This window comes from Mustela lutreola, chromosome 6 (assembly GCF_030435805.1).
Source record: "Mustela lutreola isolate mMusLut2 chromosome 6, mMusLut2.pri, whole genome shotgun sequence".
Lineage (NCBI taxonomy): Eukaryota > Metazoa > Chordata > Mammalia > Carnivora > Mustelidae > Mustela > Mustela lutreola.
The window spans coordinates 62939290-62958757 of record NC_081295.1 but is presented as its reverse complement, the minus strand read 5'-3'; the positions used below and the strand labels follow the sequence as shown (position 1 = coordinate 62958757).

The window sequence follows — 19468 nt, the reverse complement described above, 5'->3', positions numbered from 1 at the left end:
GAGTTGAGTACATAGTGTAAACACTCAAATCTGGCAGCCGTTAATAGCTGTTACTCTCAATTGAACTACTGTCCCCTTCCCCAAAGACAAACTAAATCATGTTAAATAAAAAAGAGAGAGGATATAAAATATACAATGATAGAGAGAATGCTGACCCTGGTTAAGTTAGGGTGATGGAATTAGGGATAATTGTCTCTTCTCTCTGTTTTCTACACATCCCATGATATAATTTTATTATCATTATTATTTTTTTACAGAAAAGAATGCATTTATTATTTTAGAAGAAAGGCAAATAAGAAGAAAAACACTAAAGCAACCGCACTGAGAAACATGTCTGTAAGAATCCCCTGGGAGGAAGCTGTGCTAATGCTGTCATGGCTCTTGCTCCCGGGGGGGTCTTGCTTTCACAAAAGGGCCCATCCACCCATGTGTCTCTTCCTTTTATTGCTCTTAAAGTTTTATCCTTTTTATTTTTCATTTTTGTATGAGCTCTCAGATTGAAAGTCTCTTTTTCTCGCTTCTTTCCCTTTCTTACCCTAATGTCTTCTTACTTGGCTTCTGTGATAGTTTTGTGTTATTTGACATAAAATGTCATACTGACTGTCAGCCCCGAAATAAGGAGTTTTATACCTTGGTATGTTTTAATTTTGACATGAGGTAATTGAACGTTAGGATATATCACTTTGTAAAACATTGATCTTGTTTCTTATCTCCTGGTAGAGTGAATCAGCTTCTGTGGATAATTTTTGTGCCATGAATCAATGAACTTGTGGGTTTATTTTGCTAATTAAGTGTTTCTATCAAATATCCTTATCTATACAGGAAATGATTTCTTCTCGTAGTTTGTCCTTGTCAGGAAAGGAATAGTAATGTCTTTTGAAAAAACAGGTGTAAACTCACCGACAGGAACAGCATCAAATCTAGGACAAATTTTATACTCATGTGTTTATGTATGTATGTGCACCCGTGTGTGTTTGTGGGAACACTCACACAGATACAGTAGCAACTGGTATTTTTTCTTAAAGATTTTATTTACTTATTTGACAGACAGAGATCACAAGTAAGCAGAGAGGCAGGCAGAGAGAGAGGAAGGGATGCAGGCTTCCTGCTGAGCAGAGGGCCCGATGCGGGGCTCGATCCCAGGATCTTGAGTTCATGACCTGAGCCGGAGCCGAAGGCAGAGGCTTTAACCCACTGAGCCACCCAGGTGCCCCAGCAATTGGTATTTATAGAACTTCTCTTGGGCTACTACCAAGGAGACTTCACTTCAAGTATGGAAGATACAGTTTCACAGGACTGAGAAAAATCTTTAGTAACATCATTTATGAATGCTTCTATTCAAGTGGAATGCCCTTGTGGTTGATCTAATGATAACTTTAACTTTTAGGTTGTTAAGTTCAGAAATATAAACGGTTTAAACCTTGTGAAAATTTACCCATATACCCTACTCGCCTAGTCTAAATCTTTCTTGCCAGTTTATGAAGGCAACAAATGTTAGAGACCAGAGTCATCATTTTTATTTCCTATCTTCTCTTAGGGAATTCTTTCCATATTACATAAGCTCTATAAGCAAGGTGGGGCTTGAACTCACGATCCCGAGGTCATGAGTCTCATGCTCTTCTGACTTAGCCAGTCAGACACTCTAATTCTTTATATTTTAAATTACTTTTATTTTTCCAAACTGCTGGATAAAATTGCCAATTAGAGGAGAAGGAGCTGAGAACATTTTCCTGAAATGATTTCTCCCCTAGTGATATCTTAGTTTTATTGAAAAGCAGCTTCTGTTTTAGAGCCAATACATAATACTTCATTATCTCAAAAAAAAAAAAAAAAAAGAGAGAGAGAGAATGAAAGAGCTATTTTATTTTATTTTATTTATTTATTTATTTACTTAAAGATTTTATTTATTTGTCAGAGAGAGCGAGCGAGAGCGAGCACAGGCAGACAGAGTGGAAGGCAGAGTCAGACGGAGAAGCAGGCTCCCTGCGGAGCAAGGAGCCGATATGGGACTCGATCCCAGGACGCTGGGATCATGACCTGAGCCGAAGGCAGCTGCTTAACCAACTGAGCCACCCAGGCATCCCTGAAAGAGCTATTTTAAAAGTAGCTCTAGATATATCTAGATAGTTACACATTTTAAAAATTTATATCTATCCCAGGCAAAAAAGGAGCTTTAATCTTTTTTTTTTTCATTTTAGCTAAATATTTCTCTTCTCTGAGCATACTAGGAAATGTTTTGTTCAAGAAACCCCTCCTGGATCAGTATAGATTGGGAAGAGAGAAAAGCAAAAGGCAGAATAGTCAGGCCTCTTGGGTCTTACTAGGGAAACTCTTGGAGCAGTTAGAAAAACTGGGTAGAGGGTGCCTGGGTGGTTCAGTTGGTTAAGCCGCTGCCTTAGGCTCAGGTCATGATCCTGCAGTCCCAGGATCAAGTCTCACATTGGGCTCCCTGCTTTGCAGGGAGTCTTCTCCTACAGACCTCTCTCTTCTCATGCTCTCTCTCTCTCTCAAATAATAGATAAATAAAATCTTAAAAAAAAAAAAAAAGACCAGGTAGAAGTAAAATGAGCTGACACTTTCCACACCTGTTCCCTTACTCCTCAGAGTGTTTCTGAGAGCTCACATGGCAGGGAAACCCCTGGAAACAGTCTCACTGGAGACGGGCACTGAAGAGGAACACAGGCCACGTGATCACTGCTGGCAGCTGAGGGCCAGGCAGAGGAGTTGGGGTTTTGCTCTCTCATTAGTTCTGGGCAGTCATGTTCTCTGTCTCTTCTTTCCCTCCTTCTCTTTCTCTCACTGTGCGTGCCTGTGCGCGCGCGCGCGCACACACACACACACACACACACACACACACTCCACAAGATGATCAAAGTGTTCATTATATTTATGTTCTACTCAGAGACCAAAAATGTCACCACCAACAAAATAAAGCCAGACTCTTTCTTAGGTATTATTGACCCATGGAAGTAACAAAAGTAGGCATTTGGGAAGAGAAGTAACTTTAATAGGTACATAAATTACATTTTTTTAATTTAGAAAACACAAACAATACTGGTGTTTCTGAAAAGTAGATTTGGCATCTCTAGAAGTAGTTACATGAACTTGATAAAGAATAGAAGTTCCTTATTCTTTCAGATCTTATGAGTTATTGTTATAATTCATAAGGCCGAATTTTAATACAAAGGACTATAATAAAACAGTCTTTGAATATTAAAATAATCCTTCCAGAGCCTATATTAAGCTTTGCAAATTTTAGGCAAGGTATTGCATTGAAACTCGACCCAAGATATACACAGTATTAAGTAATGTGTTGCTGTGAAAGATTTTTGGATGGAAAAAAAAAAAAAAAAGAACTTCAAATATTAGAATATTTGATTTACTGGATTTTGGCTCCTGTTTCTTGTGCAAAGCATTCAGACTGAGACTTTACTATGATTATCTAATCTTACTCTGTTCTTGGACGTTTAGCTTCTGTAAATAGTGGGAAAGGAGACCCTCCTGGATTGTTACGGTGAGCATTTGGCTGTGAAAGAAATGAATGTTTAAATCTCTAAGATTTCCAGTGATGTTGAATTTGGCTGGATCATCTGTGGTTATAGTATTTCAAGCCTTTAAAAATCCATGGAAAAAAAATAAATAAAAATATGTGTTTTCTCAAACAGTGATATACTTTTTTTTTCCTGATTAGCATTTTGTTCTTACCCTCACTGTCTCCTTCAAACAAGTTATATGCAGTTTACAATATTTGGAGCATCTGGTTGCTGCCTACATGCTTTGTGTCCCCTGGCAGAAAGCCCCCGTGACACTAAAGAATGGATTTCCGGAGGAAGAGTAGAGAATCTTGCCTTCATCCATTTTTCTATTTGAATTCAACTTTTAAGGTAGGGCTGGGTTAGACTTTTTTTTTTATCTTCTCCCTCCTCTTCCCCTTCTTCTCTTCTTTGCCCTCCTGTTCTCCCTTGCTTCCAGTTTCACTATTCCAGTCTCCCTCTACCCTAGGTTGAGTAACTTATGCCATCAGCGGTATTAGAGGTTCTTGTCCAGCAAGGGTAATGTAATACTCATGTAGACAACCCCAGGTGTCTCTAGCTTTTGCCTTCTTCTGAGTCCTTACGTATTTTTCAAACCATTTTGAGTAGGGACCCATTTGTTCTTTGTAGAGAATTCCAAAAAGCAGATAATGTGTTGGTTTGTATGCTTCATCACTCATATTAAGATCGTGTGTGAACTTCTGTTTTGGAAAAATAATAGCTTTTAGTTAGCAATAATTGAGATGAAGGCTGGGTAAAACTTCCTGTAAAGTCTGGGGTGGGAAGAAGTTGGAAAAAATGTGCAGGTGCTTTGAGAATATACATGAAAGCCATGATGGCAAGAAGTGGTGGGAAACCCTCTGGAAAGAGAGCAGTAGATGGCAGTGAGGGAGCTAGGGACCTGGTAGGGGTAGGTGAACATTATTTCTCAAGACTCCTATAGCACAGGAGGCAGGAGTAAGAGCATAGCCTTCTGTCAGTCTGAGGACCCTCAGTCCCTCCATGCCCTGGATCACAACTCACTTCCAGTCCTTTCCATGCAGGTAGCCACGAGTCCCTGCCTCACTACATGGGGTAGCAAGGCAATATGCGGAGTTGTGTCTGAGAGGCATCTGGAAGAGGTGAGTGGTCTATAGCTGTGACTGTTCTCCTTTTCTGCTTACAACCTCTTGTGACAACTTTGTGTCTATGTGTTCTGCACACTCACAATGTGTGCAGAGTGCTGTTTGGACATTTGACCAATTGGCCAATTGGTTGGATTTATTGATCTACCATTCGGTTACTTGTTTTAGCCCAACATTATGTGGCCTAAATACTTGCATTCTCAACCTACTTCTGATTCACAGAGCATTAGTCTACTCTCACCCCAAGCAAATAGATGATTTTTTTGATTACCATCTAAATATTTTACCTGACAGAACTCCAAAAAGGGATGAAATGTATGTGTAATATATATATGTGTGTGTGTGTGTATGTGTATATGTGTATATGTGTATATATTTGTATGTATATATGTATATATAAAAATATATGTGTATATATAATATAAAATACACACATGTATATATAGGCACATAAACTCATATATGTATATATTCACACACATATGTATATACTCTGAAACATACACATATATGTATATACATTCAGACACAGCCATATGTATGCATATATTAGGTAGATACTTAAATGGAACCTGGGTATCCATTACTTGCTATGGAGCCTATCAAAACTATATAGGGAAATAAAATGAAACATCACATTTTTCTATATTTATATATTGTAGTGAAGTGTTGAAACACCAAATCTAATTGTTGATTAAGAAACTGAAATAAATACCATCTCAATGGAGAACTAATATGAATTTTTTATTTGTTTTGTTGCCATTTGGGAAAATTATACTATCAACCCATGTTAAACGGAAAAGCTGCAAATGGGTTATAAATTGAGAACAAATAGCACAGGCTAAGAGTGCTCTGCACAACCTTTGAAAATGTCTTGATTCTAATTAAGTCTCTTCCCTTAGACAAACCTAGCCCTTAATGCCTTTTCAGAAGACAATCTGTTATGACGATGTACAGGCAGGAAGAAGAGCTTCGGAAGCACAGCGAAGCTTAGTCTACTCCTTCCAGGTTGGTGTCGGCACCTTCGGGCAGCCCCTCTGCCGCTGCTTCCGGTGGGGGTGGGGGCAGCCCCTCTGCCGCTGCTTCCGGTGGGGGTGGGGGCAGCCCCTCTGCCGCTGCTTCCGGTGGGGGTGGGGGCGGCGGCCTCCTGGGCCCACAGGCGGGCACCCCAGCTGGAGTCTGCTCAGCTGGCCTGGCTGGTGGAGCCCAACCCTTAGCCTCCATCGCTGGGAGGGGAGCCTCGGAGGGGGACTGCGGGGCCTGACTGGGAGCTTCTGCCTCCGCCTTCTGGGGCGGCTGGTCAGCCTGGGCTGCTGCAGGGACACCCGGGTTTTGGGCCTGTGCTCCCAACCCCGCGGGGGGATTCCCGGGCCTGGAGGGCAGTTCTGCCGCATGGCTTCCTTCGGCTTCTGCCGGAGGAGTTGGGGGAGGCCGGGAAGGGCATAAAGGGCTCCGAGGGGACTGTTCCGGCTCCCGCAGGGCCGAGTCAGCACCCCCTTGAGGACTGCCGAATTCCGGTTGGCTTTCTCTGGCCAGGTCAGGGGGTGACTCTGGGTGGGGAATGACCATGAAGGCTGTGGCCAGGTTTTTCACAGCGTTGTGAACGCTCTCGGCTTCCTTTGTATCAACCCCCACGCCCCCAGACACGGCGGACTCGGGCTCTTCGTCGGAGGTGTGCTGACCTCGGTCATCCGTTTCAGGCATTTTTGCGTCTCTAATTTTCTTGTACAGTTCATTTCTCTCTTCTTGTAAAGCTCGACAGAGGTTCTCCAGCCTCCCAATTTTCGTGACGAAGCACTCATATTCTTTAGCTCTCAGTGCTTTCTGTGATTTGAAAATAGTAGGAAGTGCGGGGGTGGGGGGGGAGAAGCATAAATCAACAAAGCAAAATTGTCAGGATGCTCTCTGGAGACGAGCAAAACCATTTGCCCAGGAATCTGTCTACCAGACCCTGGGGCCTGACCGCTAGAGGTGGCTGGACAGACACCTGGCTGGGGCATCACAGCTGTTTCTCCATTGTGTGTGAGACTCGGGTAGAGTTTGAATCACTGTATCCTTTCCTTTGGGAGAGGAAGAGGGCAAAGCTTCTCTTTGCTCCAGCCCAGGGCCTCCAAAATCTTAAAGTACATGCATTTTTCTGCTTGCAAGACCGAGACGTCTTCCAGTGGCACAATGAGATGGAGGGGGACGTGGCTGTCAGCAGTGCCTCATCTAGTCTAGAGATAAACTGCTGTATGCGATTCCAGCAACTGTTTGATTTATGTTGGTGAATAATAAGCTCATCTCTTTGGAATTGGTTGCAATTTGGGACGAATTGTTAGAAGAGTAATTATAACGACAGAAACTCCCCACACACTAATTCATGATGCTGCCTGCTCAAACTGTTCAGTTCTTCTCTTTTTCTGTACAAAATGTTGGTGTGTTTGTGCATGAAATCATTCCTAATCATCTTACTCTTTGCCCCCACCTTTGTGCTACTTGGTACCCTTTAAGACTTTTTTTTTTTTTTTTTTTTTTCAGTTTTTGATACGGAGAGACCTTTTCCTGTAAGCTCCGCTTCTTAGATCCAGGACCATGTACCTTTGCCTCAACATCTACAGAGCTTGACATACTATCTGTAATTAAATGGCTACTGGAAGAATTAAACAACACATCCCCACATCTGTCTATAAAGTAGTACATACTCTGAGTGCTCAGGCTGCTGTCTTCCCTCATAGGTTCAAATCAACTCACTAATATATTCTGCACCTGCTTTGTGCTAGGCACTAGGGAAATTCAAAGACAAGTAAGATGCTTGTCCTGTCTTTAAGGAATGCAGTTGGGCAGGCATGGAGCTGATTTGAGGACAGCTTTGGACTCGGCAAGTAGGCAGGTGACTTAGGGTCACAAAGCTCTTTGTGAATCTGGACCGGATTCCATTTTGCTCTAAATATTTTTATTATAATTTCATAGGTCACATCTTAGAAAAAAAATCAGCTCTTTTTCAAAGATTATAATTTGTACTATTCAATCATAATAATCTTCTGAGTATGAGTATTTGGACTGAACAGAGGAAAATAAGTTGGGGGAAGTCTTACCTCTTCAATCATGTCCAGCAGAGCTTTGTTGCAGTTCTCAAACCGGGATTTCCACATGGCTGTGTCCTTCTCTAACTTCTTCATTTTCTTAGTTGTCTACAGAAATTGGAATATTTTAATGTTAATCCAAAAGACTTAATATATCAAAAAAGGCTATTAGTTCCATATGTGACGCTAAGAAAAGTCCTTTTGTTTCTAGCTGCTGAAGCAAACAGGTCTGATGTTGCGGAATGAAGATTGAGTGGGGAGAGTCATATATATTTATGAATCATCTAGGTCAGTGTTGAACGAACTTATTTGGACCAGAGCCCATTCAGGAAGAAGGAAGCTCCTTAAGTCTGCCCTTCTTTTGTCACTGTATTTTCCTTAGTTTAAAGTAAAAGTAGCTTTATTTAGTCACAGGAATAAGCTTGCAATTTAGATTTCTTTCTTTTTTCTTTTCTTCTTCTTCTTTTTTTTTTTTTTTTACATTATTGAGTAAGAAACTATCAGTGGGAAAGCTAAACAGGCTCTTTACCATTAAAATGTTGATACTATCTGGGCACATCTGAAAAGTTGTTATGCAAAGACAGTTCTTTATTTTCTGTCTTTACATTTAAAAAAAAGTTCTTAGTTGAATACTAGTAAGTTATCATACAGTGTAATGTTAGTTGTAGGTGTACAGTATAGTGGTTCCACACTTCCATCCATTACCCGGTGCTCCTGACAACAAGTGCCCTCCTGCATTCCCATCACCTATTTCACCCATCCCCCCATGCATCTCCCTTCTGGTAACTATCAGTTTGTTCTCTTTAGTTAAGAGTCTGTTTCGCCTCCCCCTCACTTTTCCCCCTTTGCTCTTTTGTTTTATTTCTTAAATTCCATGTGTGAGTGAAATCACATGGTGTTTGTCTGTGACTGACTTACCTCATTTAGCATAATACTCTTTAGCTCCACCCATGTTGTTGCAAATGTCATGAGTTCATTCTTTTTCCTATCTGAGTAATATTCCATTGCATGTATAAATATACCTCATCTTCTTTATCCATTCATCAGTCAATAGACACTTGGGCTGTTTCCATAATTTGGCTATTGTAGATAATGCTGCCATAAACATTAAGGTGCTTGTTTTCCTTTGAATTAGTATTTTTCTGTTCTTTGGGTAAATACCTAGTACTGCAATTGCTGGATTATAAGGCAGTTCTATTTTTAACTCTCTGAGGAATCTTCATACTGTTTCCCATAGTGGCTGCACCAGTTTGCATTCCCACCCACTGTGCAGAGGGTTCTCCTTTCTCCACATCCTTGCCAACACCTGTTGTTTCCTGAGTTGTTAATTTTATTGCCATGCTGACTGGTGTGAGATGATATTTCTTTGTAGTTTTGATTTGCATTACCTTGATGAGTGATGTTGCGCATGTTTTCATGTGTCTGTTGGCCATCTGGATGTCTTCTTTGTGAAAATGTCTGTTCACATCATCTGCCCATTTTTAATCAGGTTATTCATTTTTAGGGTGTTGAGTTTTAAAAGTTCTTTATCTATTTTGGAAACAAACCCTTAACCAGATATGTCATTTGCAAATATCTTCTCCCATTCCATGGGTTATCTTTTAGTTTTGTTGACCATTTCCTTCACTGTGCAGAAGCTTTTTATTTTGATGTATTCCCTATAGTTTATTTTTGCTTTTATTGCCCTTGCCTTAGGAAGTGTATCTAAGAAGCTGCTCCAGCCAATGTCAAAAAAGTTACTGCCTGTGTTCTCTTCTAGGATTGTTATGCTTTCAGGTCTCCTATTTAGGTCTTTAATCCATTTTGAGTTTATTTTTGTGTATGGTATAAGAAAATGGTCCAGTTTCATTCTTTTGCATGTTGCTGTCCAGTTTTACCAAAATCATTTGTTGAAGAGACATTCTTTTCCCCATTAGATTTTCTTTCCTGCTTTGTCAAAGATTAATTGACCATAAAATTGTGTGTTTATTTCTGGATTTCTATTCTATTCTATTGATCTATGTGTCTGTTTTTGTGCCAGTACCATACCATTTTGATTACTACAGCTTTGTATTATAACTTAAAATCTGGAATTGTTATGCCTCCAGCTTTGTTTTTCTTTTTCAAGATTGCTTTGACTATCTCAGGTCTTTTGTTGATCCATATAAATTTTAGGATTGTTCTAGCTCTGTGAAAAATGCTGTAGGTGTTTTGATGCATTAAATGTGTAGATTTGCTTTGGGTATATAGACATTTTAACAATATTTGTTCTTCTGATCCATGAACATGGAAGGTCTTTCAATTTCTTTGTGTCATCTTCAGATTCTTTTTTTGAAAAAAGAATTTATTTATTTATTTGTGAGAGAGAGAGAGAGGGAGAGAGCACAAGAGAACACAAACAGGGAGAGCAGCAGAGGGAGAGGGAGAAGCAGACTCCCCATTGAGCAGGGAGCTGGCTGTGGGGCTTGATCTTAGGACCCTGGGATCATGCCCCTGGCATCTTCTGTTTCTTCCATCAGTGTTTTATAGTTTCGGAGTACAGGTCTTTTACCTCTTCAGTTAGATTTATTCCTAGGTATCGCATAGTTTTTGGTGCTTGTAAGTCGAATTGTTTCCTTCCTTTCTTTCTTTCATTAACATATAATGTATTATTTGCTTCAGGGGGACAGGTCTGTGAATCATCAGTCTTATACATTTCACAGCACTCACTATAGCACATAACCCAGCCACCCCATCCTTACCCTCCCACCCCCAGCAACCCTCAGTTTGTTTTGTGAGATTAAGAGTCTCTTATGGTTTGTCTCCCCCCCAGTCCCATCTTTTTCATTTTTTCCCTCCCTACCCCCCATGACCCCCCCACCCTGCCTCTCAAATTCCTCATATCAGAGAGATCATATGATAATTGTCTTTCTCTGATTGACTTATTTTGCTTAGCATACTACCCTCTAGTTACATCCACGTCATTGCAAACAGCAAATTTTTTTTGATGGCTGCATAGTATTCCATTATATACATACCACATCTTCTTTATCCATTCATCTGTTGAATGGACATCTAGGTTCTTTCCATAGTTTAGCTATTTGGACATTGCTGCTATAAGCATTCGGGTGCATGTGCCCCTTCAGATCACTACATTTGTATCTTTAGGGTAAATACCCAGCAGTGTGATTGCTGGGTCATAAGGTAGCCCTATTTTCAACTTTTTGAGGAATTCTATACTGTTTTCCAGACTGGCAGCATCAGCTTGCATTCCCACCAACAGTGTAGGAGGGTTCCCCTTTCTTCACATCTTTGCCAACATCTGTCCTTTTCTGGCTTGTTGATTTTAGCCATTCTGACTGGTGTGAGGTGGTATCTCGCTCTGGTTTTGATTTGTATTTCCTTGATGCTGAGTGATATTGAACACTTTTTCATGTCTATTGGCCATTTGGATATCTTCTTTGTAAAAATGTCTGTTCATGTCTTTTGCCCATTTCTTGATTGGATTATTTGTTCTTTGGATGTTGAGTTTGATAAGTTCTTTATAGATTTTGGGTACTAGTCCTTTATCTGGTATGTCATTTGCAAATATCTTCTCCCATTCTGTCAGTCGTCTTTTGGTCTTGTTGACTATTCCCTTTGCTGTGCAAAAGCTTTTGGTCTTGATGAGTTCATTCATCAATAGTTCATTTTTGCCCTAGCTTCCTTTGCCTTTGGTGATGTTTTTAGGAAGAAGTTGCTGTGGCTGAGGTTGAAGAAGTTATTGCTTGTGTTCTCCTCAAGGATTTTGATGGATTTCTGTCTCATTCATTTGAGTCTATTTTTGTGTGTGGTGTAAGAAAATGGCCCAGTTTTATTTTTCTGCATATGGCTGTCCAATTTTCCCAATATCATTTGTTAAAGAGACTATCTTTTCTCCATTGGACATTCTTTTCTGCTTGTCTAAGATTAGGTGGCCATAGAGTTCAGAGTCCATTTCTGGGCTTTCTATTCTGTTCCATTGATTTATGTGTCTGTTTTTGTGCCAGTACCATACTGTCTTGATGATAACAGCTTTGTAATAGAGCTTGAAGTCTGGAATTGTGATGCTGCCAACTTTGGTTTTCTTTTTCAACATTTGTCTGGCTCTTTGGGGTCTTTTTTGGTTTCACGCAAATTTTAGGATTATTTGTTCCATTTCTTTGAAAAAAAAATGATGGTATTTGGCTGGGGATTGCATTAAATGTGTAGATTGCTTTAGGTAGCATAGACATTTTCACAGTATTTTTTCTTCTAATCCATGAGCATGGAACATTTTTCCATTTCTTCGTGCCTTCCTCAATTTCTGTCATGAGTACTTTATAGTTTTCTGAGTCCAAATTCTTTGCCTCTTTGGTTAGGTTTATTCCTAGGTATCTGTGGTTTTGGATGCAATTGTAAATGGATTCGACTCCTTAATTTCTCTTTCTTCTGTCTTGCTGTTGGTGTATAGAAATGCACCTGATTTCTGTGCATTAATTTTATATCCTGACACTTTACTGAATTCCTGTATGAGTTGTAGGAGTTTGGAGTGGAGTCTTTTGGGTTTTCCACATAAAATATCATATCATCTGCAAAGAGTGAGAGTTTGACTTCTTTGCCGATTTGGATGACTTTGTTTCTTTTTGTTGTCTGATAACTGTGGCTAGGACTTCCAGTACTATGTTAAATAGCAGTGGTGATAGTGGACAGCCCTGTCATGTTCCTGACCTTAGGCGAAAAGCTCTCAGTTTTTTCCCTATCGGGAATGATATTCGCTGTGGGTTTTCCCCATCGAGAATGATATTCTCTGTGTTTTTTCATAGATGGCTTTTATGATATGATATTGAGGTATGTATCCTCTATGCCTACACTGTGAAGAGTTTTGATCAAGAAAGAATGATATACTTTGTCAAATGTTCTTTTAGCATCTATTGAGAGTATCATATAGTTCTCGTTCTTTCTTTTTTTAATGTATTGTATCACATTGATTTGCAGATGTTGAACCAACCTTGTAGCTCAGGAATAAATCCCACTTGGTCATGGTGAAAATCCTTTTAATGTAATTTTGGATCCTATTGGCTACTATTTTGGTGAGAATTTTTGTATCCATTTTCATCAAAGATATTGTTCTGTAATTCTCCTTTTGGATGGGGACTTTGGTTTTGGGATAAAGGTAATGCTTCCTCATAAAATGAGTTTGGGAGTTTTCTTTCCATTTCTATTTTTTGGAATAATTTCAGGAAAATAGGTATTAATTCTTCCTTAAGTGTTTGGTAGAATTCGCCTGGGAAGCTCTCTGGTACTGGGAAGCTCTTGCTTCTTGAAAATTTTTGATTACTGCTTCAATCTCTTTACTGGTTATCAGTCTATTCAGGTTTTCTATTTCTTCCTGGTTCAGTTTTGGTAGTTTACATGTCTCTAGGAATGCATCCATTTCTTCCAGATTGTCAAATTTCCTTGTGCATAGTTGCTCATTATATGTTCTTATAATTGTATTTCTTTGTTGCAGGTTGTGATCTCTCCTCTTTCATTCATGATTTTATTAATTTTGGTCCTTTTTCTTTTCTTTTTGATAAGTCTGGCCAGGTGTTTACCAATCTGATTAATTCATATAAAGAACCAACTCCTAGTTTTGTTGATTTGTTCTACTGTTCTTTTTGTTTGTTTCATTGATTTCTACTCTGATCTTTATTATTTGTCTTCTCCTGCTGGGTTTAGGCTTTCTTTGCTGTTCTTTCTCTAGCTCCTTTTGGTGTAGGGTTAGGTTGTATACTTGAGACCTTTTCGTTTCTTGAGAAAGGCTTGTATCGCTATATACTTTCCTCTCAGGACTGCTTTTGCTGTGTTCCAAAGATTTTGAACAGTTGTGCTTTCATTTTCATTTGTTTCCATGAATTTTTTCAATTCTTCTTTAATTTTCTGCTTCACCCATTCATTCTTTAGTAGGATGCTCTTCAGCCTCCATGTATTTGGGTTCTTTCCAACTTTACTCTTGTGGTTGAGTTCTAGTTTCAAAGCATTGTAGCTCAAAAATATACAGGGAATGATCCTAGTCTTTTGGTACCCGTTGAGACCTGATTTGGGATCCAGGATATGATCTATTCTGGAGAACGTTCTATATGCACTAGAGAAGAATATGTATTCTTTTGCTTTGGGATTGAATATTCTGAATATATCTCTGATATCCATTGGGTCCAGTGTATCATTTAAAGCCTTGATTTCCTTGTTGATCTTTTGCTTAGATGATCTATTTCAGGGAAGGGGTCGTTAAAGTCACCTACTATTATTGTATTATTGTCTCTGTGTTTCTTTGATTTTGTTATTAATTGGTTTATATAATTGGTTGCTCCCTTGTTAGGGGCATAGATATTTAAAATTGTTAGATCTTCTTATTAGATCATTTAAGTATGTATAGTGTACTTCTCATCTCTTATTATCGTCTTTGGCTTAAAAATCTAATTTATCTGATATAAGGATTCCTACCCCAGCTTTTTTTTGACATCCATTAGCATGGTGAATCGTTTTCCACCCCCTCACTTTAAATCTGGAAGTGTCTTTGGGTCTAAAAAGAGTTTCTTGAATTTCTTTGAGTCTAAAATGAGTTTCTTGCAGACAACATATCAATAGGTCTTTTTTTTTTTTTTTTCTTTAATCATCCATTCTGATACCTGTCTTTTGATTGGGGCATTTAGCCCATTTACATTCAGGATAACAATTGAGAGATATGAATTTAGTGCCATTGTATTTCCTGTAAGGTGACAGTTATTGTATATCATCTCTGTTCCTTTCTGGTCTGTTACTTTTATGCTCTCTCTTTCTTATTGAAATATTGAAAGGACCCTTTTCAATATTTCCTGTAGGGCTGGTTTGTTGTTTGCAAATTCTTTTAGTTGTTGTTTGTCCTGGAAGCTTTTAATCTCTCATTCTATTTTCAATGACAGCCAACCTGGATATAGTATTCTTGGCTGTATATTTTTCTCATTTAGTGCTCTGAATATATCATGCCAGTCCTTTCTGGCCTGCCAGGTCTTTATGGATAGGTCTGCTGCCAATCTAATAGTTCTACCATTGTATATTACAGACCTCTTGTCCCGAGCTTCTTTCAGGATTTTTCTTTTTGTCACTGAGACTTGTTAGTTTTACTATTAGGTAATGTGGTGTTGACCTATTTTTTATTTATTTTGGGAGGTTCTCTGTGCCTCCTGGAGTTTGATGCTTTTTCCCTTCACCAAATTAGGGAAATTCTCTGTTATAATTTGTTCCAATATTTCTTCTGCCCCCCCCTTTTCTTTTTCTTCTGGGATCCCAATTATTCTAATATTGTTTTGTTTTATGGTATCACTTATCTCTCAGATTCTCCCCTCGTGGTCCAATAGTTGTTTATCTCTCTTTTTCTCAGCTTCTTTATTTTCCATCACTTGTTCTTTTATATCACTAATTATTTCTTCTGCTTCATTTATCCTAGCAGTAAGAGCCTTCATTTTTTATTGTCTGTCATTAAGAGCTTTTTTATTTCAACTTGGTTAGATTTTAGTTCTTATATTTCTCCAGAAAGGGATTTTTTAGTATCTTCCAAGCTTATTTCAAGCCCAGCTATCACCTTGATATTCATCATCTGACATCTTACTAATGTCCATATTGATTAGGTCCTTAGCTGTTGGTACTGCCTCTTGTTCTTTTTTCTAAGGTGAATTTTTCTGCCTTGTCATTTTATCCAGGTAAGAATAGATGAATGAGAGAACAAAATACTAAAAGAGTAGCAATGACTCCAGAAAAATGTACACTAAACAAATTGGAAGAGACCTAAAACCGAGGGGTGAAGAAAGGAGGAGAAAAATAATATATATATGTATATATATACATATATATATTTTATATATATAATATATATTTATATATAGTATATATACATTATATAATATAGTATACATATAGTATATTATATATATTATATGTATGTGTATATATATACATATACATACATACATACATATTAGACTTGTGAATAGAACAGGGCCATACACTTGATTTTGGGTACATTTTGCTCTGTTAGAAGAAACTGTATTCCAAAATTTTAAAGAAAGAAAAACTTAGATACAAAAATAAGTTTAAATACAATGAAAGGATAGAATATGACTATAAGAACGAAAATTTAAGAAGATTATTGAAAAGGTACTGATAAGATAAAATGGTTTAAAAACGTTAAAATAGGGGTCCCTGGATGGCTCAGTGGGTTAAAACCTCTGCCTTCGGCTCAGGTCATGATCCCAGGATTCTGGGATCGAGCCCTGCATCAGGCTCTCTGCCCAGCAGGGAACCTGCTTCCTCCTCCTGTCTCTCTGCCTGCTTCTCTGCCTACTTGTGATCTCTGTCTGTCAAATAAATAAATAAAATCTTAAAAAAAAATGCCTGAGTGGCTCAGGGGTTAAGCCTCTGACTTTGGCTCAGGTCATGATCTCAGGGTCCTGGGATAGAGCCCCACATTGGGCTCTCTGCTCAGTGGAGCAGAGAGGAAATATGAAAGAAGAAAAATAAAAAAATATAGAATAAGAAAAAAAATAAAAAATTTAACTTTGAAAGACTAAAGAATCATGGGAAAGAAGCCACGAATTCTATGTGCTGTATTCCCGTAGCTCTGAAGTTTTACAGGTCTTATTGATTGGTGAACTTGGTCTTAGCTGGATGTTCTTGCTGATCTTCTGGGGGAGGGGTCTGTTGCCATGATTCTCAAATGTCTTTGCCCAAGGCGGAATTGCTGCCCTTGCCAGGGGCCAGGCTAAGCAATCTGTTTGGTTTTGCTCTTGGGAGTTTTTGTTCCCTGAATGCTTTCCGTACTGCTTTGGAGGACAAGAATGAAAATGGTGCCCTCCCAATTTCCAGCCCCTTATGAACTGAGAGCTCTGGGCCCCACTCCTTAATTCACCATCAGAGTTTCACCCCCTCGTCTCTAGCCACACTCTGAGCTCACCTGGCCTGTGACTGAGTGTTTCTTTCTTTTGTTTTTATTTTTTTTTAAAGATTTTATGTATTTATTTATTTGACACAGAGAGAGAGAGAGATCACAAGTAGGCAGAGAGGCAGGAAGAGTGAGAGAAGGGTCAGCAGGCTCTCCACTGAGCAGAGAGCCCGTTGTGGGGCTCTATCCCAGGACCCTGAGATCATGACCTGAGCCAAAGTCAGAGGCTTAACCCCTGAGCCACCCAGGCACTCTGACCAAGTGTTTCTATCTCTGGTGCACAGCCCCATTCAGAGTTTCCAAAACCAGCCGATTCCTGCCACTTGTTCCCTTGCCACTCCTCCCAGAGGACAAAGGAAGGGATCTCTCCAGATTTGCCACTTTTGGGGTCACTGCTCAAAGAGCAGTGGCTTGACTGTGCCTCAGATCACAGTTTAAGGTAACCCCAAGCTGAAAGCACCCCCGCCCCAGCTCCTTCTCTGCAGCCAGCTTCCCCACTCTGATTCCTGGGTGCTCTGCTGCACTCAGACAGCACTGGTATTTTTGTGATCCCGTGGGTCCTGAGGCCACACTGTCCCTAGGAGGGCTCCACCCCTGCTTAGCCTCTGGAATGACGTTTCTCAGTGGAGTAGATTCCTAAAAGTTCCAATTTTGTGCAGTGTTTCTCTACTGCTTGCTGGGAGCTGGCTCCCTACCCCCCCCCCCCCCCCCCAGTTTCTCTTCCCTATGTTGTCTCGGATTCACTTCTCTACACATCCTACCTTCCAGAAAGTGGTCAATTTTCTGTTCCTAGCATTGCTGCTCTTCTTTTCAATCTCCTGTTGAATTTGTAGCTGTTCAGGATGGTTTGGTAACCATCTAGCTGAACTCCTGGGACCTGATGATATATATATCTCCTCCTCTGCCATCTTGCTTCAATACTGATTGGGATTGTTTTCTTAATAATCTCTTTCTGTTGAATCATTATTGGTGCAGAGAAATGCAACATATTCTGTGTGTTGATTTTATATTCTATGACTTTACTGAATTCGTTGATCATTTCTAGCAGTTTTTTGGTGGAGTCTTTTGGGTTTTCTATATGTAGTGTCATGTCATCTGCAAATAGTGGAAGTCTGACTTCTCCCTTTCTGATTTGGATGCGTTTTATATCCTTTTACTGTCTGATGCCTGTGGCTAGAACTTCCAGTACTATGTTGAATGAAAGTGGTGAGAGTGGACATCTTTGTCTTGTTGCTGACTGTAGAGTGAAAGCTTTCAGTTATTCCTCACTTAGGGTAATATTAGCTGTCGGCTTTCATATATGGCCTTTATTATGTTGAGGTATGTTCCTTCTGAACCTGCTTTGTTGAGGGTTTTTAGCATGAGTGGATGTTATACTTTGTCAAGTGCTTTTTCTGCATCTATTGAAATGATCATACATGTTTCTTGTCCTTTCTTTTGTTAATGTGATGTATCACATTGATTGCTTTGGAAATATTGAACCACCCTTGCAACACAAGAATAAATCCCACTTGAACATGGTGAATGATTTTTTAAATGTATTGTTGGGCTTGGTATGCTAATATTTTATTGAGAATTTTTTATCTGTGTTCATTGGAAAGTTGGCCTGTATTTTTTTTTTTTTTTTAAGCAATGTCTTTATCTGGTTTTGGTGTTGGGATAATGCTGGCTTTGTTGAATGAGTTTGGAAGTTTTTCTTCCTCTTCTATTTTTTGGAATAGTTTGAGAAGAATAGGTATTACTTTTCTCTAAATGTTTGGTAGAATTTGGCTGTGAAACCATCTGGTCCAGACTTTTGTTTGTTGGGAGTATTTTAGTTACTAATCCAATTTCTTTGGTGGTTATCAGTCTGCTTCTTCCTGTTTCGGTTTTGATAATTTATATGTTTCGAGGAATTTCTCCATTTCTTAGTTGTCCAATTTGTTGGCATATAGTTTTTCAGTGTTTTCTTATAATTGTTTATATTTCTGTGGTGTTGGTTGTTATTTCTCCTTTTTCGTCTTTGATTTTACTTATTTGGGTCCTTTCCTCTTGTTTTTGGTAAGTCTGGTTAGAGGTATATCAATTTTATTAATTTTTTCAAAGAACCAGCTCCTGCTTTCATTGGTCTATTCTATTGTTTTTTTTAAGTTTCTATATCATTTATTTGTGCTCTTATCTTTATTCTTCTTATTAATTGTGTTAACTATTATTTTTAAAGAAAAGTAGACTACCACATGCAGCACCTCATTTGGATGTGTCTGGAGTCTTGGAAGCTTGACTACCCCACCTTTGCCTACAAATGGACCTTGAGAGCTTATCTGGGTTCTGGCAGGGGAGTGCAACTGCTCGTATATCCCTGACTAAAGAATGTCCCTTTTCTATTGCGACACCCACTTACCCAGCCACATCCACTGAATCAACCCTTGTGATCAATGGGGTGATTGATGTTGCAGCCAGATCACCCTCACATCCTCTGCTCTAATCTTTATTATTTTCTTCCTTCTGCAGGTGTTAGGCCTTTTTGTTCTTTTTATAGCTCCTTTAGGGGTAAGATGAGGTTGTTTATCTGGTATTTTCCTCGCTTCTTGAGATAGGCTTGTACTGTTGTGTACTTCCCTGTTAGGACCACTTTTACCACATCCCAAAGGTTTTGGTTTCATTTTCATTTGTTTCCATGTATTTTGAAATTTCTTCTTTGATTTCTGGTTGACCCATTCATTGTTTAGTAGACTGCTGTTTAATGTCTATGTACTTATGGTCTTTCCAAATTTTTTCTTGTCTTTGACTTCATAGCATTGTGGTCAGAAAAGGTGCATGGAATGACTTCAATCTTTTTGTATTTATTGAGGC

The 19468-nt window shown here is 39.1% G+C and overlaps 1 protein-coding gene across 1 annotated transcript in view; it reads right to left on the bottom strand.

Moving 5' to 3' along the window:
* Positions 1-2550: 2550 nt before the first annotated feature.
* Positions 2551-19468, bottom strand: part of TXLNB (taxilin beta) — a 67333-nt gene continuing 50415 nt past the window's right edge. The window contains exons 9-10 of the mRNA XM_059177406.1: positions 7735-7830; positions 2551-6481 (exon numbers count right to left, since the gene is read on the bottom strand). Of these exons, the coding sequence (XP_059033389.1) occupies positions 5648-6481; positions 7735-7830 (930 nt within the window). The 3' untranslated portion in view covers positions 2551-5647. The remainder of the gene's footprint in view (positions 6482-7734; positions 7831-19468) is intronic.